At 54.7% G+C, this 22,359-nt stretch overlaps 10 protein-coding genes across 10 annotated transcripts; 8 read left to right on the forward strand and 2 right to left on the reverse strand.

The window, feature by feature from the left end:
- Positions 1-978: 978 nt before the first annotated feature.
- Positions 979-2,259, reverse strand: PG986_002694 (MFS monocarboxylate; the record flags this gene model as incomplete). The annotated part of the gene is made up of 1 exon (XM_066838916.1): positions 979-2,259. One exon carries the CDS (start codon positions 2,257-2,259, stop codon positions 979-981), a length of 1,281 nt encoding a protein of 426 aa, XP_066703980.1.
- A 1,080-nt stretch (positions 2,260-3,339) lies between these two features.
- Positions 3,340-4,006, forward strand: PG986_002695 (uncharacterized protein; the record flags this gene model as incomplete). The annotated part of the gene is made up of 2 exons (XM_066838917.1): positions 3,340-3,360; positions 3,515-4,006. The coding sequence occupies 2 exons, from the start codon at positions 3,340-3,342 to the stop codon at positions 4,004-4,006; spliced, it is 513 nt and encodes a 170-aa protein (XP_066703981.1).
- Positions 4,007-5,264: 1,258 nt separating this feature from the next.
- Positions 5,265-6,674, forward strand: PG986_002696 (uncharacterized protein; the record flags this gene model as incomplete). The annotated part of the gene is made up of 1 exon (XM_066838918.1): positions 5,265-6,674. The coding sequence occupies one exon, from the start codon at positions 5,265-5,267 to the stop codon at positions 6,672-6,674; it is 1,410 nt and encodes a 469-aa protein (XP_066703982.1).
- A 2,011-nt stretch (positions 6,675-8,685) lies between these two features.
- PG986_002697 (uncharacterized protein) lies at positions 8,686-9,456 on the forward strand (the record flags this gene model as incomplete). The annotated part of the gene is made up of 2 exons (XM_066838919.1): positions 8,686-9,156; positions 9,211-9,456. The coding sequence occupies 2 exons, from the start codon at positions 8,686-8,688 to the stop codon at positions 9,454-9,456; spliced, it is 717 nt and encodes a 238-aa protein (XP_066703983.1).
- Positions 9,457-10,344: 888 nt separating this feature from the next.
- Positions 10,345-11,184, reverse strand: PG986_002698 (uncharacterized protein; the record flags this gene model as incomplete). Its single annotated transcript, XM_066838920.1, has 3 exons — positions 10,345-10,854; positions 10,917-11,010; positions 11,054-11,184. 3 exons carry the CDS (start codon positions 11,182-11,184, stop codon positions 10,345-10,347), a joined length of 735 nt encoding a protein of 244 aa, XP_066703984.1.
- An 889-nt stretch (positions 11,185-12,073) lies between these two features.
- Positions 12,074-13,640, forward strand: PG986_002699 (cytochrome P450; the record flags this gene model as incomplete). Its single annotated transcript, XM_066838921.1, is given in 4 exon segments — positions 12,074-12,277; positions 12,426-13,007; positions 13,019-13,510; positions 13,578-13,640. 4 exon segments carry the CDS (start codon positions 12,074-12,076, stop codon positions 13,638-13,640), a joined length of 1,341 nt encoding a protein of 446 aa, XP_066703985.1.
- A 1,011-nt stretch (positions 13,641-14,651) lies between these two features.
- On the forward strand, positions 14,652-15,746 carry PG986_002700 (uncharacterized protein; the record flags this gene model as incomplete). The annotated part of the gene is made up of 3 exons (XM_066838922.1): positions 14,652-14,863; positions 14,960-15,409; positions 15,482-15,746. The coding sequence occupies 3 exons, from the start codon at positions 14,652-14,654 to the stop codon at positions 15,744-15,746; spliced, it is 927 nt and encodes a 308-aa protein (XP_066703986.1).
- A 12-nt stretch (positions 15,747-15,758) lies between these two features.
- PG986_002701 (cytochrome P450) lies at positions 15,759-16,370 on the forward strand (the record flags this gene model as incomplete). The annotated part of the gene is made up of 1 exon (XM_066838923.1): positions 15,759-16,370. One exon carries the CDS (start codon positions 15,759-15,761, stop codon positions 16,368-16,370), a length of 612 nt encoding a protein of 203 aa, XP_066703987.1.
- A 689-nt stretch (positions 16,371-17,059) lies between these two features.
- PG986_002702 (alpha/beta-hydrolase) lies at positions 17,060-18,038 on the forward strand (the record flags this gene model as incomplete). The annotated part of the gene is made up of 2 exons (XM_066838924.1): positions 17,060-17,530; positions 17,589-18,038. The coding sequence occupies 2 exons, from the start codon at positions 17,060-17,062 to the stop codon at positions 18,036-18,038; spliced, it is 921 nt and encodes a 306-aa protein (XP_066703988.1).
- Positions 18,039-18,556: 518 nt separating this feature from the next.
- On the forward strand, positions 18,557-22,350 carry PG986_002703 (beta-galactosidase B; the record flags this gene model as incomplete). The annotated part of the gene is made up of 12 exons (XM_066838925.1): positions 18,557-18,684; positions 18,778-18,832; positions 18,893-18,915; positions 18,967-19,011; positions 19,062-19,533; positions 19,583-19,717; positions 19,841-19,872; positions 19,926-20,152; positions 20,198-20,328; positions 20,386-20,536; positions 20,587-21,015; positions 21,071-22,350. 12 exons carry the CDS (start codon positions 18,557-18,559, stop codon positions 22,348-22,350), a joined length of 3,108 nt encoding a protein of 1,035 aa, XP_066703989.1.
- Positions 22,351-22,359: the final 9 nt, after the last annotated feature.

Genomic DNA, 22,359 nt, shown 5'->3' on the forward strand with positions numbered 1-22,359 from the left:
CTCCAATCCCAATCCCTTGGCTGAGCTGTTGTGTCGGTGTGGCGTGCCGTTTCTCCCTTGGCTCCCCCGCATCTTGTCGTCCTCTAGGTCTTGCAAGCTTAACCTAATAAACGAAACAATTGATAAGTTATCCTGAGGTCGTCCTTGAGGAGGGAGGACCAAGAGTCGTGATTCGATACCCCATCGCTCCAAGTCTTTGGGACTGGATCCAACGTTGCATGGCATATGCATGAGTTCGGATAGCTCGTGCGTGTAACCCCGCATCCTTCCACCAGCGAGGGTGTCGAAGAAGGACGGCCGAGGGCGCGGGAAGCCAGCCAAGAAGGTTGCTTTAGCGGGTTGTAGGTTCTCTTGCCAGAGCCATCTCATCCATCGCTTTCGACGCAATGAGTGGTGTTCTCACGAACATGAAAAAAGAAAAAAAAAGGTCGGTGAAAGTTAGCTATTGACGAAACCTAGGGGCTCTGGCTAGCAATTGGTGTCGGGTTACACACAGGCCGCTGCCATAACAGCTGCCTACGGCAGCGAGAGTCGCATCGTGGGTTATTGTAATGCATCGTTTCGATACTTGGTATTTTATTTTGATGTGACATGACTCTTTGAAGAGAGTGAACGTCGAAACATTTACACCGTTCAAAGAGCCTTTACGTTGGATTCGGCCTGATGGATGACCCGCGGGCGTCCCCCACTCACGTGAGATGGTGATTACGATTCCGTTTGGTTACCTGTGTCGGCACCACCTTGATGCATGAGATCTTCTTGATAGGCTGCAGTACTACCTGCGGAGAAGATCTCTCACCAACCAATGAGCTACAGCAAGGGGCGATGAAGAGCTTGATTGTTGATGCAAGCCAACATCAATGGCGCAGAGCTTTGGGACTGCTCCCAAGATGCCCCTTCCATTGTATCTATATCGGCCATGCTTTCGAACTGTGTACCATTATCTAAAGCCATGGACCATTCAGAATCTCAGCTCACTTATCCGCGCTTTCCTCTCCTATACAGCAACAAAGCTACTACCAACAACACGGAGCCCGCCGCCAACGTGGCCCCCGAGTATGCAATAAGGTCTTTCCAGGCTAGATCGCCACTGCTACTTAGAATGGCACCAGCGATCGGCGTTCTTGCCAGGGCGGACAGACCCGAAAACAAATAGTTCGTACCCATCCGGGTCCCTAGCCTGCTCATGTCCGGCGTGAGGGGCACAATGGGGCTCGGGAGCATGCTGACGAGCCCACCCTGAAAGGCGCCGTAAAGCAGAGCGAAGACGACGAAACCCGGAAAGTTGGCGATGCCCATCCACAAGAACGCCATCACGGCGCAGAGGGTCGTCATGCAGATGATGGTATTGAGCGACCCCGCGTACACGGCGACCCAAGGCGGGATGATGCGGCCCAGAGCACTGCCGACGTTGAGCAGCGTCACGAAGTACGGCGAGAACTCGATAGACGACACTTCGAACCGGATGGCGTAGAGCTGCGCGTAGAAGAACGGGACCCATAACCCGAGGAACGCGCAGAAGATCGCGGCCGTGAAGAGCACGATGGGGGCGTCCCGGAAGTACGTCCAGTCGACGAAGGCGGGTCGCTTCTGCAGAGGGTCCGGAGCCACCCGCATTTTGACGAAAACGATGGGGACGACGGAAAGACCGAGCAGGATGAAGGCGATGATGCGCGTGGTCCAGCCGAACCCGACACGCGGGAGCAGTTTGCTGAAGATGATGGGTAGCACGATTCCGGCGAGGGGCGAGCCGACGGATTGCACGCCGATGGCGAGGGCGCGCCGCTTCTCGAACCACTGGCCCACGGCGGCGGCGGCGGGGAGGTAGAGCATGCCGCAGCCGAGACCGACGCAGATGCCTTGGGCGAGCAGGAGCTGGTAGTACTGCGTGCAGAACGAAGTCATGAACAGGCCGACGACCACCAGCCCGTGACCGGCCACCAGCAGCAGCCGGAGATGGCCCATGTCGAACAGCGGGCCCGAGACCACCCCGCCCATCATCAGCAGCGCGCCCTGTACGGACCCGATCCATGAGATGGCGGACGAGGATACTTTCTGTTGGTGCTGGTCCGATGCCGCCGCGAATAGCTCCCGTTCGTAGTAGGTTTGGAACACGCCGAAGGAGTTCACCAGGCCCCACGTGTGCACCGCGGACACCGTGGCGCCCAGCACGACGAGCCAGGCCTGACGGCCGCCATCGGGTGGTGGTGACTGGGCCCGGCTTCTCATCCGTTCTTCGGCCGCGTCTGTCGGTGCCATGGGCGGCGGGAACAGGTAGCAGATTTGGGGGCTTTGGGGGATGATCTGCTCCCATAGCCATTAGTATATTTGCAAGGGCAAGTCTGATCAATCTTCTAGTATCCAAATGGGTCAAAGTATTATCGACTTGTCTACACCAGCCACCGTAGTGATGAATTGGCGAGTACTGCAGCAATATCATGAGAGCGGTGTGCACGGAGCCTTACTTGAGATGCGGCTTTCGCACCGGGGTACTTGGCTGCTGTCAGGGATCTAAGTTTGCTCACTCGTATACTTGCATACGATATATCGGGGGTGAGGTAACACGAATCCGCCGCCAGTCCTGGTAGCAACAGCTATGTAGAAGATATTGGATCACTGTAGCTTGCCTGCGACTTCCCTTTCTTGAGATTGGGAGTTGTCGAGGACAGGGTCTCAATCTTTTGAGCGGCAACTCACATCGATCTTGGCCATATCTGGGACATGGTAGCAATCGCGTACTGGCCTATGTTTGCTTGCTGCTGCGGACTCCGGCTCCCCGGTCAGTCCTTGCATTTGGGAGTCTGAGTGCGTCTTGGGTCAAGTATGTACAGGTAGGTACATCACACCAACCTCTGGCAGGATTAGTGGTCAGGGTCATGCCACTTCGTCGAGCCGGCGACTAACAGCAACATTTTGCACCTTCATCGTTTCCGGATATTTACACTTCTTAGTGACACTTTCCACAAGATCTGATTAGAGTAGGTAGTTTTTTAATGCGGGATTGAATGAGATGAAGCCCCAAATGGCCGTACATTTTACAAGAACCGAAGTGGATATAGATATGGAATTGTTTATAACGGTGATACATGGTGAAAGCATGTATCGAGATGAATCGTAAAGACTGTATTTGAGATAAGAGGCGATGCCTACTATCTAAAAGTGAAATGATATAAAAGGGTGGAACGAAGAGAACAAGGAGATGAAACCCCCAAGATACCAATGCTGCCCCTGACTCCTTTAAATGCTACTGTCATCGCAACCCCCCCAGAAGATACATGGAAGGGGTCATATGAAATGCCCCAATTGCAAGATGCTCAACCGTCCTAGGTAGAACAAGCCATGAAAAGCCAGACCGAGAGAGTAGTAATCTAGGGCTTCTTCTCGTTCCAGTAGTCACGCTGCTGCTCGCAGACCCGGACGGCAGTCTGGTGGCCAGAGTCGACGGTGCCACCCATGTTGACGCAGGCCTTGTTGGCGTTCTTGCGCTCCTTGACACACCTGTCATGTCTGTTAGCATACTGCTGTATGGGTGAAAGCAGTGGCCCGAAACGTACTTGCGGTAGCCGTCGAGGCACTTCTTCTTGATCTCCTCGCGCTTCTTCTTGTCCTTGGACTTGTCGAAGTCGGTGCGGCTGGTGCTGGGGCAGGCGCTCTGGCCCTCGTGGGCCTTCTTGGTGGCCTCGCTCATCTTCTTCTTGTTGTCGTCGTACTTCTTCTGGCCCTCCTTGTCGTTGTTGCCGGGGCGGCGGGCGTTGCAGGTCTCGCCGTCGCGGGCGAAGAGGACCTCGACCGCGCGCTTGGTGAAGTCGAACTCGGCGGCCGCGGCGCTGTAGTCCTCGGCGCTGCGGGCGGCCACGAGGTCGCCATTGGTGGTGGTAGGGGCCTCGGTGGCGGGGGCGGCGGTGATGATGGCCGGGGCGGCCAGGAGGAGGAGGGAGACGAGTTGGGTGCTGAACTGCATTTTGATGGAGGGTGGGAAGTGTTTGAGTTTAGTTGTATAAAGTAGAGGAGTTAAGTGGATTGGTTGAGATGATGTAGATGGTAGTAGATGGTGTTTGTTGTTAGATGCGGATGTTGGATGCTGAGATGAGTTGGGAGTTTGGGAGACTCCTGCCGACTATATATAATCAAGATGAAGACATATCGACACGCTCTTTCGAAGCGGCACAGCATCGCGAACATCAGAGTAGAGTAAGCAACTCCGGACTTTGGTCCTGGCTGTGAACGAAAAGTACCCTGCTGGGTACGATACCATCTTTCAGAGTCCATGTGTGGATTGCGTTTGCTCGGTCTTGGGCCACTCGCTTCTGCTAGCCTAGGCCGGTATGTGTCGAAAAGTGCCCTGCATCCAAGGTGACGAAGAGCAAAGGATGCAATGGGTCCCCCGCTGTATTGCTGCCGATCTCTGCAAGCCTGCTGTATTCTCAGTGCATGGGGCGTACATCATTTCCTATCCACGAACCCAAGTGGTCTATAATTAGACTGCGAGGATGAAACTGTAGTTTGCTTCTTTAGCCATGAGCTGCTGTGCCTGATAGGAGGCGGGAGCCAGACATAGCACGATGGGTGCTACCCCCAGCCTTGGCATCCGGCATTGCAAAAGCTTACGCTGCTTGCTTACTTTATTCCACGGATCGTCAATGGCCCCTGTTCCTATTCGCCGACATTGATAGCTAGAAATAGCTCCCGCCCAGCCGCCGCTCCACAGACCCCCACAAGAGTGTCATTTTGCTTGCAGGGATGAAAAGGGACAAGCAACAAGTAACAGGGAGTCGGTGCATCCAGGAACAATTACATAAACTTACTTAGACAAGCAGTAAGCGGACAGATCAATTCCTAGCTCTGGTAGGAGCTAGTAAAGTAATGAGTACCGTGATTGGGTGCGAATGGGGAAGGTCCTTTTCCGCATCGGTAGATGCTTACTATCAATTGATTTGTTTTGTTTTTTGGGGGGGCTGTGGTGGCTTGGGCTCAGCTGCGAGTCCACTGCAGTCCACCACCCCCCACCAAAACAAGGCAGTCGCGACCTGCGGGGCATCAGCACAACCAAAGAAAGCACACATACAGCACAGAAGCCACCCGAAAAAAACACTGCACAGCTCTATGGTGCCGCGTAGGAATCGTATATTTTAGCCCACCATTATTACCTCTTTTACTACGGCGTTAAAAAATTCAAGAAGAAATATAGCTGTTTATTTCGACTTGAAATCTATTATTGATATGTTTCTCTTATATTTAAATCTGTTTTTAAGGCTACTGTAAACATGCACCGCGCTTTCCTCCTTCCCGAGATCGTCGCCGCCATCGTCAAGTCCGAGAGCGGCGAGCCGGGCTACCTTTACACTTGTCTCTTGGTCAACCGCCAGTTTTACCAGGAAGCCTGCCGTATCTTGTGGCACGGCTGTGGCTCGAGTTACAATTCTGCCACTGCTGGCCATGTCACGCCCGGCATCCGCCAACTCGCCGAGATCAGCCAGCGCAGCCGACAACGTGCCCAGCTCTACGCAAACTTCGTCAACATCCTGTACTTTGCTGAGCCGGAAGATACTTGGCCGTATGAGAACGAAGCTGCCTGGCATGGCGATCTTGCCTGCCTGCAATACCCACAGCTCCAAGAAGTGGTGTTTGAGCCTACTGATGACGCTGCCAGCTTGAACACGGGTGATACTATCATCTCCTATGCACAGCCCAGCTTGCACACATTTAGGCTCTGCCGGGGAAGTGCGCTTTCAGACGGGGTTCTGGATGATCTGTGTACCCGCTGCCCTCAGCTACAGCATCTTGAACTATCGTCCTCCGCCAACAATATCACGCAGGATGGTCTACTTCGGTTTCTCCGCACTTTTAACTCGCTAGAGTCTCTCAAACTGGGTGCTGGTTTTGAAGGCCTCTGGTCAGAAGAAACATTTCGTGCTGTCGGACTGAATAAAAACTTGGAGCTGTTGCATATCTCCACCATCGAGGATGGCTGGCTTCAAGGTGACGAGATTATGTTCCCGGCCCTGAAGCACCTCGCTTCGCGTATCTCGACTCGCGGGCTCGGCTTGCTGAGCCGCCACGTCCCGAATCTGACCTGGATCCACGCTACGGTATTATCCCCGTGTACCAGTATTGAGGCTTTCATCGACTACCCACGACTGAAAGACCTGGTCGTCGAGTTTGAGGACGGTGGTAGCTTCATGGGAAACGACCTGCTGCTTATTGCCGAGAGCTGCCCAGACCTTCAACTATTCGAAGTATGTGACGAAGGCGCTTGCCCGCAGATAGAGGGCCTGGACGATCCCATGATGGAGAAAATCGCGAGCAGTCTGCCCAAGATCAAGGAGTTTAAGCTTGCCAAAGTCGACACGGGTGCAAGGCCACTGACACTGCAATCGATCAAGTCGCTTGGTGCTTACTGCCCGAACCTAAAGGAACTCGTCTTGTCCTCTATTTCCATTGACTGGGATGAGGGAGATGGCATAATCTCGGATACCATATGGTCTATGGATCTGGACTTGCACAGCGGCCACACCCTCCTATGGCCAGACGACTATGATGAGGATGAAGACGACGGAGCCCATGTCTCTAAACAACAGATTGCGGAAATGGCAGAACGGTTTGCGCGCCGGTTCCCCGAAAATGGAATATTTCAGTGTCAGTGGTGGTGGGGAAGGCGAGGAACAGCTCAATGATAGACTGGGTGATATCACAGGGGAACGAGGATGACACCGATGGTGATCCCCAGCCTGACCTGGGCGTCGTGGGTCATGTAGTAAGCACACAAGGTCGCGTTCTGCTCCCCATCGTTCTCGCTGAGCTGACTGCTTCTGGAATGTTTCGTCCCGTATTGGAAGGTAGCTGAGTAGGATTCGGGCAACGTTCCATAATGTCTGCCTGCCTCGGAATGCCTTTGCTTTTTGTCGTAACTGCACGCAACACATTATCGACCCCTCTTTTGCGTGCGTCAGATCAGCCCGAGTCGAGTGATTGTCGTGCAATGAGAACTGGTGCTATCCCCTTAATGGCGAGAACGCTGCTTTGGCATTACTTTCTACGAATAACCACCTGGTTCCCGACCTACCCGATTACCTAACATTTCATCCATTCCAAAACAACTTAGGTCTTATGTTCGAATAAATACCTAGCCATTACATCTAATAGAATAAACATTATGCCAGTAGTATAAACAATTATTAATCTATACAGTACGGCATAAACGGTGGAAGCAGCGCTGTCGCCATTAAGGAGATACGAAAGTGCGATATTTCCAGTCAAACTGATGAATTGTGTTTCTTCTTTCAGGTAGAGCTTTCCCCTTTCCTTTGGAAACTTTTGAACCCCGTGACAGGGGTTCGCCCCCTTATTGCAACCCCAACGAAGTTCTCTGTGTGGGTTCTCACGTAATCACCTTACTAAGGGCTCGCTTTTTGCAGTCGTGTGTATTGAAAGTAAAGAAGTGTTTAAATGCCGTAGAATGCCGCTTTGGAATGCAGCGTCAGCAAAGGTTCGATAGCTTCCGCTCTGAAGGGGGTTATAAGCACAAACGGTTGAGCCAAGTCGGACAACTTCGCCTCATCCCAGTGTGCATGCCGAGGGTTCCTATTGGCCCCGATGGGGTTGGCTGCTCATCTTGTTTGAGTAATCGCCTTCCGATTCGGTCTGGCGTTCTATCGGGTGCTGAGTCAGGCGAGAGCCCGAGGTGAACGGTTTGGGGAGATCGGCGGTAAGGCTTACGCAGAATGGGAACGCTGACGCCGAGGGGGCCCTGGCCTTGCATTCCGACGGCCTATCGTATGCGACGACTGGTCGCGTAATCTCGACTGATTAGGCCTGGGCTTCCTGCGGGTTGATGCAAGTGCCGTAAGTTGCCCCTGAGCTCCAAAGTGCACTTGTTGGGTTGATCACATGAGGTTACAAGAGATATGCGATCACCTGGAGCCTTGGGATTATGCCGAACCAGGGCCCTTGGCCGAATGTATCTTCGCCTGGTCCCTCAGTGGCCCGAATGCTTCGGGCTCGGAAGCGAGTGCTATCCTGATCGGGTCAAGCGGACCCGGCTCGACCGAGCAAACAACAAAGACGACAACAATCTTATTCCCAAACTTGTGTGTGTACTGCAAGCAGATACTCGTCCCCAGATGCCGAGGTTGGCCGAGGGGAATACAACATACAATGACTGACCCGTGACCAGGCTATTCTAAGCCGCTCCAACCCCTGAGAGAAGGACTATACGTCGAAGGTATGGTTACATCCACACACCCTACTGTCGTAAGTATGGAGCCTTTCTTGTCGTGAGTGAGCGTACGTGGCCGCTCGTTCTATCTAGCCGAGTCCGAATACCAGGCTGAGCATATGTAACCAAGAATGAATTATGTGATGAGGTGACATTTTGGAAACGCATCTAGATCGATAACCTGATCTTGGAGGTGCTTCGATTCCACGACAATGCTTCGCTATCCGTCCTGGAAGGTTGCCTGGAGTAGGGGCTTACTCAGGGAAATCCTCAACAGCCATGTCTAGGACTGTTGACCGTGGGAGATATCGTGGTATCCTTTGACTATAAAGACGGTGCATCCCGTCCCTGATGTAGTGTTGTTCTTTTCTTAATTCCCAGGCACTTCGCAGAACCCAAATAGCCCTATCAACTTCCAACAGTAACCCCTATTCCTACTCATTCACCTCTCTTCAACTCCTCCATCCAAAATGGTCGCCCTCAACCTCCTCGCCCTGGCGACCGCCAGTCTGCTCACCCTCAGCACCGCCGCCCCCGCCCCCGCCCCCGCCGCCGTCCTCGAGCAGCGCGCGACCCACGCCGAGCCCCTGAACGAGACCGTCTCGATCCAGTCGGCGCCCCGGTGGATCTCGGGCCCGTGGCAGAAGTTCCCCAAGATGAGCACGTGGCTCACCTTCGACCAGATGTTCGAGGCCAACAAAAACTCGATCAAGTCGACCGGCAGCACCTGGGACGACGTCGGCCGCATCAACGTCGCGATCCGCAACGCCGCCGCCAGCATCGGCGTCGACGAGCGCGTCATCCTCGGCATCATCATGCAGGAGTCCCACGGCTACGTCGGCGTGCGCACGACGTACAGCCCCGGCGAGGGGATCCCGACGGCGGGGATCATGCAGTGCAGCAACTGCCCCGGGTACCCGGGGCAGACCGGCCTGAGCCAGGTGAGTGCTGCTGCTACTACTAACACTGACCGACCGTTTCTTGTTCGTTCATAGCCCAAGGGGCTGACAAAGGCAAACGTGCAAAAGGACCAAATCTCGGGCATGGTCAACGGCGGCACCAACCACTTCAAGGCCAACCTGCGCGACTTTGGCGACAAGTGGAGCGAGGAGTCCATCTACCCGGCCCTGCGCGAGTACAACTCGGGCTCCGTCAACCAGAACGACCTCAGCGACGGCCGCGGCGCCACGGCCTCGTACGTCAGCGACATTGCTCAGCGTCTCCAGGGCTGGGTTGACTAAAGCGCCCAACCAAAGGGGGGAAGGGGGTGGGGGGCGGTCGGTCAGCTGCTTCGCTTACAAGCGAAGTTGGGTTGTGGAGATATATGACTGAAAAAAGAAGGATTGGTTACTATTGGGGACTCTAAGAGATATGCCAAGGATGGGAACGGGGGTGTTATAACTTTAGGGCAATGGGAGGCGACAGGGAGAAACAAAAGGGTACTGGAGACTGAACCATTTAATGGTTATCGGCCGGAGTGGTTGGTATCTTTTATGTCAAAGTCACTCGCTTATTAGTGTAGATATCTTATATTCGTTGTATATATGTATGAACAGCAGATGCAATCTGATCGTCGTTTCCAAGCGGTCGGGGTCGTCGGGCTCGGCATTGCGTGCGTTGTATGAGGCTTGGTATGCACACCATAGGACACGTGTTGCACGATCAGATTGAAAGAGTAGAATTCTTCGTTGGACTGAAAGCCAGACGGAGAACGGACATGGGCAACTTGGGTCGGAAAAATTTGGTACTACATGCACTATCGCCATCAAGTGGACATGCTGATAGACTGCCTCACGTATGCGGATGGCCACCTAGAGCCTATAACCAGGAAGCTTTGGTGCATGGGTACGTTAGATGAGATTAAACATGCGAGTAGCTAAATAAAGAACATGTGAAAATTATCCCGAGAATTAGGGTTGAACTATTCAATGATACTCATACCTGGACGCGAAAGGTCCTACCCAAAGTGATACCCTAAGTTTCTTCACTTTCGTTCCTTGTGCATCTGACGGCTGAAACTCGAAATATGCAACAAAACTGGCCACGAGCATTGTAATCTCCAGCTTCGCGAGTCTCATCCCTGCTGCGCATACAAAGTAAGAATCATGTCGTTGTTAAGGGGGTGCACATTACTCACCACAGGTATGTCGGCCGGTGCCCCAGCCTATGTATTTATGGGGCTCCAGTTCCTCCTGCTTCTCTCCGGATTCACCATCATGGGATAGATATCGGCCGGGGTTGAACTGGAACGGTTCTGGGTACAGGTCTGCGTCCATGTGCACATTTTCCATGAGAAACGAAGCATAAGCACCGTCCGGTATGACCTCGCCAGTCTCACCGATGGGGACGACTCCACCGCTTATGTTCTTCCGGAACATGGCCCCGGGCATGGCGAGGCGTACCGTTTCTCGGAAGGCCGCGAGAATCACGGGAAACCCGACCTCCCACTCCTGTAGCGTGAGAGTTTCGAGAATGTCGTACTTGGACTTGCTTTGGTCCATTCGTTTCTTGCTTATCACCCCGTCAACTTCGGCCCGGCATCGCGCTTGCCACTCGGGGCTGTGGGCCAGGAACACGAGCAACCATGCCGCCGAGCAGCCCTCTGCCGTGATGCCAGACGAAAGGACGCTGAGCAAAGACTAGAAACAGGGTCAACATGATGTAACTCACATGGGTAGGGATGTGTCTTATGATGACTCACTCGAATGATGCCCTTGTCGTGGTCGATCAGGAATTGCAAGGCATCGTCTTGTTTGACTCCCGTTTCCTTTCTCCGTTTCACGATGTTCGTGATACTTGTGTACAGTACAGCACCGTGAAACAGTTTTTTGCACGTACGTAGGAGTAGGGAGCCAGGGGAACACCATACGCACGCTGCTGCAACTCTTCTCAAATCCACAAAAGGCAGAGAGAATTCGGCGTAGAACTGTTTCGTCCTCCAGCCATTCCGAAACACCCACCACGCGCATGATCAGCCTGAAGGTGAACGAGTAAACTGACTCGAAGGGGTCGAGTACATGAGTGTTACAGCTTACAAGGCTACGCCCAACTGATTCATTCAGATGTCGCAAGCTGCCGTCAATATTGGATAGCTACTGCATGTTCTTGGTCCAACGGTTGCATTGTATGGTATTGGTATGTCATCAGTGCCACAGGATGTTATCAAGATGGCATTTTACAGACACACCCCCATCCATTTTGAACTGGCGCTCCCCATGTGCCCGCGCGGTCATGCAGCCATTGGGAATGCTGACATATAGGGCCTAGTTTACTACGCGTCCTAGCCTGCCAATAAACCGTGTTACCGGTCGGCGCAATGATGATCTTTATGCTGGTCTAATATGGGCCAGCCTGGCGGGGTTGACCCATAACACTGCGAAAGCCCCAACGGGTGGAAGTGGAGAGAGAGAGGTGATAGGCTTACGTCAATCCAACTGAAAAGACCGCAGTCAGACCCAGCCTGCGCCTCACAGTCATGTGCAAGCGCCATACAGTTGCCAGCGGTATGGCGAATATGTAAACATCCGAGATCAAGCCAAACCACCCTTCCGCTTTCGAGACCGCGAGGTTACCGTCGGCACACCGAATCTCTTGCATGGTATTCCAGATGGGAGCCCCACTGCGGGTACACAGGCCTGTGTAAGCGACGAAGGTGGCTACGTAGAAGCAACTGGTTATGGCGATGCCGAGCCAGGCCGTCCAGCGTACCCAAGAGGAGGGGTTGAACACGCGCAGGAAGAAGGCGAAAAAGGTCAACTTAATAAACATGTTACTGAAAGAGTAGGTGAGCAGTGTCGCAAAAGTCACCTCCAACCAAAAGTGGTTGGTGAGAACCTCGCCGAGAGGAATATCGTGGCCATGAGCCAAGCCCTGGGCAGGCCCTCTCTTATGTTTGTCGACCTGAGACCGATCAGTCGACCTATGGTTGTGGTGGGTGACCACAATATTGCCGACCAGCTTACCAGGGCTACACCAACATTCCCGACCAGCCCGCCCAAGTCTTCTCGGTCCTTGGCTCGCCTGCAGTATATGATGGGACCCACGCCCATTTTCTCTACACATGTACGTACATACAATATCATGGACCTAATGTGAGAGCTGGAGACTGACCCCCTCCCAGGGCGATGAATGGAAGCGGCTGAGAAAAAGATTCAGTCCGGGGTTTTCGCCGCAGTAATTGCTCGCCTTTGTACCCGAAACCTTAGACAAGGGGTTACTATTCATAGAGCGCCTCGAAGCATTGTCCAAAACCGGAGACAGCTTTTCACTGATGAAACTGACTACGCAGCTCACCTTCGACGTCATTGGAAAGGTCACCATGGAGGCCGACTTGGGCGCTCAGCATGACAGCCAAGGGGAGGCTGACGATCTGGTACAGTCATTTGAGGCGTTGGTGGACGCTTATAACGGCGATCGTCTCAATCTTCCATGGCGGCTCAACCCTGGTAAAACCAGAAGGCGGGCGGCGCTGTCCATCTGCATCACCAATATGCTGCAAAACATCGTGTCCCGAAAGCACGCCAGCCTCCACGATAAGAAAGGGGAGGAAGGAAAAGGAACCGGGAGTTCTCGCAGTGTACTCTCCATGGCCTTGCAAGATGTGGAGACGCTGACACCCAGAGTCATGGATGAAACTTGCGACCAACTCCGCACCTTTCTGTTTGCGGGACACGATGCCACTGCTACCCTGCTATCGTGGGCACTCTACGAGCTCTCGCGGACCCCCCGTGCACTGCGCGCAATCCGTGCCGAGCTCGATACTCTGTTTGGTGGTGATGCCAGCCCCACGGTGGTGCGTGCCAGATTGCTAGAGCGGACGGATCTCTTGCAACAGATGCATTACATCGCCGCTGTCATCAAAGAAACGCGGCGTTTACACCCCCGGGTGGCACGGCGCGAGCCATCCCGCCAGGCTCCGGCCTCACTGTGCGCATGCCCGACGGACATCAGCAATGCCTGGATGGACTGCTGGTCTACAACTGCCAGAGCCTCATACACACTGACCCCAACACTTTCGGCCCCAGCGCTGGCGATTTTGCACCCGAACGATGGCTCTCGGCCGATACTTCCGGGTCAATCCCTGCCGGGGCGTGGCGAGCGTTTGAGCGAGGCCCACGCAACTGCATCGGCCAGGAGCTGGCCAACATGGAAGCGCGCGTCGTCATGGCGCTCACGGCCCGCCGTTTCGACTTTTGCAAGGTGGGCCTGGGCGCAGTCGTCAGGGACGAGGACGGCCGGCCGAGACTGGACGCGGCCCAGCAGGGTCGGTATCAAGTTGGGGAAGAGATTTACATGGTGAGTCTGCCCTTATAACATGAATGATATCTATCCTCTCCATGGATTACACTGACGAGTGAGACAGGTAAGACAAATAACGTCCAAGCCAGCCGATGGGATGATGATCACTGTGGGTTTGGCGAAGTAGCCCTGTGTGGGAAGAGCTTCCATCATCCTGTAGTAGGGGAGCAATGCTTTAGGTATCGCAAGGAAATGTCTGTATACAAGCAGCGATTCCCTTGGCCAATTAACTACAGGGAGATGGCTTTTACCGTTTTTCTATCTTTTCTTCTTCTTTTTTTCCTGTTTACTTATTCGGTAATTATGACAGTTTATCGTATTAGCCTCAACCAACCTAAAATTTATTCCAAGCGCCCCTGGCAGAAATTAAAGTCGAATCAGACTAGTAAAATGGCTTAAACTGTCTACATGCGTATGTGATTGGCAACTTTGTGACGTATCTTCTGACAGTACCAGTAACTACCGAGTTTGGTTTGCTGTGATTCAGTGGCTACTTAGGATGCCTGTCTGGTATGTTGGCTGAGGTCCTAGACTCATGATCGAATGCATAACCACAATCTTGATTCGCTTGAGCTGTACACAATCTCATGCCCTGCCTGGATAGTTCCACCCCAGGGGTGGCACCCCTGGGGTTGACATAATTGATAGCTCTCGAAGGCGGGTAACTGCCCTATCGGAAGCCTACATGCATGTCACATCGTGACTGGAGCCAACCGCCTTGGCTTGAACGGCATTAGGTACGTAAATTTTGCGTCAAGTGACCACGGAAGCTGGCCCACCTCAACTCGGCGCTATTCGGATTAGGATAGATGACGAAAAAATAGTACGAGGTCCGACAGGTTGTACCTCACCCCGGTTATTGATTGGCGAGCGTAGCCTAACGCGCATGCGATTGATACGATAGTTGGGGACAGCGGTACCCGGCCCAACCGACAAAATAGCATTGGTAATCGATCGAAGAGACCCGTGAGTTGGTGGTTGCCTTCATACTCGAGGCCAGCATGGCGAAACTAGGTAAGAAGGTGTTGCAACAGATTAATAAACAACGGGCCATATCCTTAAGCTAAGAAACAGACTGACACATGTTTCATGAAAAGATCAACAAAGGCTTGCTGCTTTCTCGTACTCTAGTTTCAACATGACGAGCTATAGTGCTCTTTCGTCATCTCTACTGCCTCCATTCATTGCTATTCCATTTCTGGCTGCCGTAGTAGTCTATGGTTCGTTGTGGCTCCTCCTACGTCTATCGCAGGATCCAGCAGAGCCGCCCCCTCTTCTTGAGTCTATACCGTTTTTAAGTCCAGTCTTGGGCCTGGTTAGAGGCAGATACAAGCTTTTCACCAGTCTACGGTAAGCATTGACCCTCTGTACTCTCCGTATATGAACTAATCGGCTCGTACATCCACCTCTGCCTGAAAATAGTCGTTGCTGACAGTAACTCACCAGAGACAACTATGGCTTCCCTATCTACACGTTGCGCCTCCCTGGATTACGCATATATGTGGTCAACGACAGGGCCTTGATCTCCACCATTGAGCGTAATACAACGAGTCTCTCTTTTGCGCCTATTGAAGCTCAGGCCGCAGCAGCCGTTTTAGGGACCAGCAAAGTCACCAACAACATCACGGCTCATGACCCGGGCAGCGACCAGAACCACTTCGCAGTGTTCCGGAAAGCAATGCGCCCAATTCTAGCTCCAGGTCCCCATCTCGACATTATGTTTCAGAGATCCTTTCAGACAATGTCTCTGTCATTAGACGCCCGGCTAACATCTGCGGAGCCGGCAAAAGTCAACCTGCTTACGTGGATACGTCACGAGATCACCTTAGCCGGGACCAATGCTGAGTACGGCGAAGGTAATACTTTCCGCGATCCAGCCATTGAGGAATCATGGCAGTGAGTTGTTCACACAGAGCCCCTGTGACAGAGATTAAACCACAGTTGCTGACAGAGGAGCGTGAAAAAAAGAAAGTTTGTGTCAGGACTACCCGTTTTGGTCGGTGGCGTGCTCCCCCACGTGTTCGCTCGCGAAAGCTTCCTGGCCCGCGAGCGCCTCGTGCAGCGTTTCCTCGGTTACTTTCAGCAGGGCCGCCACGTCGCCGGAGGGTCGGGCGCCGTGCACGCACGGCTACGCCACAATGCGGCCGCGGGCATGCCGCTGGCCGATACGGCCCGCGGCGAGGTGGGCGCCTGCATGGCGTTTCTAAACAACACGGTCCCCGGCGCCTTCTGAGTCCTGTACCACATGCACGCGGACCCCGTCGTGCTGCGCGACGTGCGCGACGAGCTGATGGCCCACGCTTTGGTGCGGGCCGATGAGACTAACTACCACACCCTCAATGTCGATAGCGTACTTTCTGCCTGCCCAGTCCTGAATTCGACGGTACACGAGGTCTTCCGCTTCCGCGGCATCGGCACCGGCATGGTGCGCCGCGTGCTCGCGGACCAGCGCCTGGGCAGTGGGTACATGCTAAAAAAGGGCGGCCTGGTGTTCGCACCCAACAGCGTGCAGCATTTCGGTGTGACGAGGGCCTGGGACGCTGACTGCGACATCTTTGGCCACCGGCGCTTCTTGCAGCTCAACGGCGGCGGGCTCAAGGGCACGTCAGCGCTGCGTATCTTCGGAGGCGGGGGGTCGTACTGCCCCGGCCGCCACTTTGCCAGTGCCCAGCTGCTCGTCTTCGCGGCCTTGGTCGCGCTCCGGGCGGATATTCGGCCAGTCCCCGGGCGAGAGTGGGCTAATGCCACAGCAGACAAATCGTTTGGCTTGGGTATCGCAACGGGATTTTTGATGCCGGATAGTGACCTAGAGGTAAAGATCTTATCGACTGGTAAAAACGTTGTAATTATTAAATAATCAAATTTATCTGGCTCGTATTAGATCGTTAGTGCTCACATAATGCCCCCAGCTTTGCATATAAGTCACGATGATATGATGATATGTGTCCTGACATCGACGGGAGTTCAGGAATGCATGCGTTGAAAGGCGCGACCCCTTTTCGGCTGCACCCGCCTGTGCCATGTAAGGAGGCGCTCGCATGTATCCGGCTGGAAAAAGCTTATTCCCGGGATGTCCCAGCCAGTCTTTTGGTGCAATAGGAAGTTGACCCCCTGGTCGGGTGGCGGATCGATTGGGGACACAATGCTGCAGGGTTTAGGGATTGAAGCGCCGGGGCTTAGATGCTGACTGTACTGACTGCGAAACCCCTTCCAGAACGGGGTTTCTTTACTGCAGAATTTCATGAAACTTTCGAGAGTGGGCCCGATAAAATGAGATCCCAAAGGCCTGGATAAGCATGGCCAATACTGGAGATGAGAATTGTGAGCCCCCATGAACGTCTGGTACCGCATTCTCGGCGCGACTCGCGGTGTTCGGCACGAAGCGCAAGGTCGCCTCGGGGAGCCGGGGTTCGCTCCGACCGCCACTATACATAAGCGGAACATGATTCCCGACGGATTGGGCTTACCAAGTTTCCTCAGTGTCTCCCAGTCTCTCTTTCAACTTCAGACACCAGTCATTGCGCTCATTGCCCCACAGACGCCAAGATGAAGTTCCTCACCCAAGCCACCACCGCCGTGGCGCTTTTCAATGGTCTTGCGGCGTCGTCGCCCGTAACATCTAGAGCCGCAGCGGGCCTCCAATCAACCCTGCAGCAAGTCACAGACCTGTACGCCGACCCATCGGGCAAGGCCAAGATGTACGTCTACGTGCCTGAGAAGCTGTCGCCCAAGCCCGCCGTCATTGTGGCGCTGCACTACTGCGCCGGCACGGCCGAGGCGTACTTTACCGGTTCCCCTTACGCGCAGCTCGCCGACGAGAAGGGGTTCGTCGTTATTTACCCCGAGAGCCCCCACGAAGGCACGTGCTGGGATGTCTCGTCGCATGAGTCTCTGTCGCACAACGGTGGCAGTGATAGTGCTTCAATCGCGAGCATGGTCGAGTATGCTCTAAAGAAATACGGCGGCGATGCGTCCAAGGTGTTCGTTACTGGCTCATCGTCCGGAGCTATGATGACCGTAAGTACCTTCTTTCCCACCGTTATATGTTCCGCTTCTATTGCTAACAATTCGAAAGAACGTCATGGCCGCAACCTACCCCGAACTCTTCCAAGCCGCCATCGCCTACTCCGGTGTCGCGGCCGGCTGCTTCGTCTCCACCGCGGGCCTCGTCGACGCCTGGAACAGCACGTGCTCGCAAGGCGAGTCGCACGCGACCGCGCAACAATGGGCCAACGTCGTGCACGACATGTACCCGGGCTACGCCGGCGCGCGCCCGCGCATGCAGATCTACCACGGCAGCGCCGACGCGGCGCTGCTGCCGCCCAACTACAACGAGACTATCAAGCAGCGGACGGGCGTGTTCGGGCTGGACGCGGACAAGCCGGACGCGACGATGGCGGATTTCCCGCTCGCGGGGTACACGACGACGATGTGGGGGGCGGAGGTGCAGGGGGTTTATGCGGTGGGGGTTGGGCATACGGTGCCTATCCGGGGTGAGGATGATCTGACGTTCTTTGGATTGTAGTCTTGTGTTTCATTCCATGGTCGCTTGAGCATGATGCGGGCGAACGGCGGTACTGTATTGACGAATTCAACGTACATATATACCAAGGAAAGTACACGCATCCAAATGACTGGCGCATCTCAATTGAACGCTCTTGACTCCACGATCCCCGCTTCCAAGAGCGGGCAGGGGTACGAGCCATGCTCCCGGTTATTCTCAGGCGGTGAAAGGAGGATACCATCGATGACAGGAGCTCGGCAGCGAATTACCCCGCGAATAGCAAATGTCGCACAAGAGGCCGCGCAGTAGTGTCGTGGAGAAAGACGGCCAGCTTCTCCAGATGCAGCCATCACCTCCGCAGCCGACATGTCCGTATGTGGGGTAACTTGAACTTGAGCGGTGATGATGCAGTTGGGGTTTCTGGATAAAGTCGACAGCATATCCGATGTACAAGAACTTAAAGGGAAACGGATGTTTGGTTCAAACTGTATCTTCACCGAAGGGACGACTCTTTCACCTCGGATAGTAGTTCACTCACCATGGTGCCGCTCCGGGGTCTTTCGGGCCTACTGGGCCTAGCCGCCGTCTCACTTGTTACCGTTCTTGGACAGGATACCGTCACCGATTGGCCGGTGCACATCAACGGGCTGAATAAAGTTGTCGAATGGTGCGTGAGCAGCAAACGCCAACTCTAACCTTACCCTTAACTCGACGACCACGATGCTTTTGGCCAGTGTAGCAAGCTAACGTGGGAGCGCAGGGACCATCACAGTTTCATGATCAACGGCGAGAGGCTGTTTGTCTTTTCGGGCGAGGTATGAGTCAACTGTCCCTCCTATCTATATATTGCCACAAGTATATACTGACCTGAGCAGTTTCATTACTGGCGATATCCCGTGTAAGTCTTGCTTACGCCTTATCATGGCTAATTCCTACCTGACCATCCAAGGCCGGAACTATGGCGAGATCTGCTCGAGAAGATAAGAGCTGCTGGGTAAGCCGCGCCGTCCTTATGATATTGGGATAAACTGACATCCATCCCAGCTTCAATGCCTTCTCCATATACAACCACTGGGGCTACCACAACCCCAAGCCCGGCGTCCTCGACTTCGAGACCGGCGCCCACAACTTCACCTCCATCATGACCCTTGCCAAGGAGCTGGGCATGTACATGATCATCCGCCCGGGCCCGTACGTCAACGCCGAGGCCAACGCGGGCGGGTTCCCGCTGTGGGTGACAACGGGCGCGTACGGCGAGCTGCGGGACAATGAACCGCGCTACACCGAGGCCTGGAAGCCGTACATGAGCGAGATATCGCGTATTATTGCGCCGCATCTCGTCACGAACGGTGGGAACGTCGTGCTTTTCCAGATTGAGAACGAGCTAGGCAACCAGTGGACCGATATCGCCAACAGGACGGATAATGGGCCGGTGCAGGAGTACATGCAGCTCCTTGAGCAGACGGCTAGGGACAATGGCATCGATGTGCCTCTTACACACAACTTGCCAAACATGGTGAGCACCTCATAGCATTACTCTGCGAACTATTTCTGACGTTGCCTAGAACGGCTATTCATGGTCCAAAGACTTCTCCAACGCATCCGGTAACGTTGATGTTGTTGGTCTGGATAGCTACCCGTCTTGCTGGTCTTGCAACTTGAGCGAATGCACTGGAACCAACGGAGAGTATGTCGCATACGTGAGTACACTTGGAAGTATCCATTATGCAAGGTCTTGGTATACTAACGGGCGACTGATAGCAAACCATCAATTACTATGAGTAAGGAAGGCCTCCCTATTTCAAACATACCTGTGCTGACAGCCCACCGGTAGTTACTTCACCGTGCAGTCTCCGTAAGCCGACCCCGTCGTGATGGACCACGAGACCTAGCTTACAAGATGAATAGGTCTCAACCCAACTTCATGCCCGAGTTCCAAGGCGGCTCCTACAACCCGTGGGGAGGCCCACGTGGTGGATGCCCTGAGGATATCGGTGTCGACTTCGCCAACTTGTTCTACCGCAACTTGATATATCAGAGAGTCAGCGCAATCTCGCTATACATGCTCTTTGGCGGCACTTCATGGGGGTGGCACGCTGCTCCCGTAGTTGGTAAGGAGCCCGACTCCCTGGCAGGTATCATCACCAAAAGGGCTTCTACAGGCTAACAATTTGCTTTAGCTACAAGTTACGACTATTCATCTCCAATCTCCGAGAATAGGATTATTGGCGACAAGTACTACGAGACGAAAATACTGACTCAGTTCACACGAGTTGCAAACGACCTGGCCTTCACAAATCGCATCGGAAACGTAAGTAACTTATCAAAACTCTCCTGAAATACGACACTATTGCTGATGGCACTTTAGAGCACTGAATACACGGACAATCCGTCCATCGCCACCGCAGAGCTCCGGAACCCCGAAACAGGCGCGGCGTTCTACGTGGTAATGCACGCCAACTCGACATCGTCTAATCTCGAGACGTTCAAGCTCCAAGTCAACACGTCAAAAGGGGCCAGTGAGTCTCACAACGGCCATAAAATGTCGGACCACGCTGATATCTCGCAGTTACTGTGCCCCAGCACGGCGGCACAATTGCCCTCAACGGCTACCAAGCCAAGATCCTCGTGACCGACTTCCGGTTCGGGTCCAAGAAACTCCTTTACTCCACCGCCGAGCTCCTCACGTACTCCATCGTCGACGGCAAGGAAGTCCTGGCCCTCTGGGTCCCGACCGGCGAGTCGGCAGAATTTGCGGTCGAGGGCGTCAGCGCCGCCAAGCTCGTATCGTGCGGGGGATGCGCGAACGTCAGGATCTTCGGCGACGACGAGGAGGGAAACCCCAACGCGACGACGGTGTCCTTCATGCAAAACGCGGGTATTAGCATCGTCGAGCTGAGCGATGGATCCAGGGTCGTGTTGCTGGATCGCTCCGCGGCGTACCGTTTCTGGTCGCCGGCGCTGAACAATGACCCCCTGGCTGCTGGCAACGAGACGAGTGAGTGATAAGATGGGTATCCCAACTGGAAAGACGAGGTTGCTAACTGGCATAGTTCTTATTCATGGCCCGTACCTGGTGCGATCTGCCGCGATCGAGGGACGCACGCTGAAGCTCACGGGAGACATTGCCAACTCCACCACGATCACCGTCTTCGCACCAAAGTCCATCTGCTCGTTGACGTGGAACGGCAAGGATGTTGCCGTCACCTCAACCAACAACAGCGTCCTGACCGCAACAGTGGGTGGCGCGTCGCCGAGCTTCACGCTGCCCGCCCTCGGCGGCTGGAAGGTAGCCGACAGCCTTCCCGAGATCCAAGCCAACTACTCCGCCACCAGCGCGGCCTGGGTCGCCGCAAACCACACCAACACCTCGAACCCGACCGTGCCGGCCCTCAACAACCCGGTACTCTACGTCGACGACTACGACATCCACGTCGGCACCCACATCTACCGCGCCACCTTCCCCAGCACGTCGGAGCCCCCGACGGGTGTGTTCCTGAACATCACAGGCGGGACCGCGTTCGGCTACTCCGTGTGGCTGAACTCGCAGTTCATCGGCTCGTGGCTGGGACTGTCCTACCTCGACCGCGCGGGACTGGCCTTTTCCTTCGCCAACGCAACTTTAGCAAAGGAAGAGGGCACTGAAAACGTGTTAGTCGTCGTCATGGACAACTCGGGCCACGACCAGCGAGCCGAGGCGCTCAACCCGCGCGGCATCACCAACGCGACGCTCTTGGGCCCCAGCGCTGCCGCTGGTACTTACTCGTTCAGCGAGTGGAAGATCGCCGGGACCGGGGGCCGCCAAGACCTCCTCGACCCTATCCGCGGGCCTCTGAACGAGGGCGGCCTCTGCGCCGAGCGCACGGGTATGCATCTACCAGGGTACGACGACTCCTCATGGCCCACGACAACCACCGGATCCACCCTCTCCGTCCCAGGGGCCGGCATCCGCATCTTCCGCACCATCGTCCCCCTCTCCGTCCCCTCGGGCCTCGACGTCTCCATCTCCTTCCGTCTTACCGCGGCCGAAGACTCTTCTCCCTCCTCCTCCACCTCGAACCAGCTCCGCGCGCTGCTCTTCGTCAACGGGTACCAGTACGGCCGCTTCAACCCTTACATCGGGCACCAGATCGACTTCCCCGTGCCGCCGGGGATTCTGGACTATGACGGCGACAACACCATCGCCGTGACGGTCTGGAGCCAGAGCAGCGAAGGGGCGGAGATGACGGTCGAGTGGAACGTCGACTACGTGCACGAGACGAGCTACGACATGCGGTTCGATGGCGGGTATCTCCGGCCTGGGTGGACGGAGGAGAGGCTCGAGATTGCGTAGGGCGGATTG

This window comes from Apiospora aurea, assembly GCF_038362705.1.
Source record: "Apiospora aurea strain CBS 24483 chromosome Unknown utg000002l_segment0_segment0, whole genome shotgun sequence".
Taxonomy (NCBI): Eukaryota; Fungi; Ascomycota; class Sordariomycetes; order Amphisphaeriales; family Apiosporaceae; genus Apiospora; species Apiospora aurea.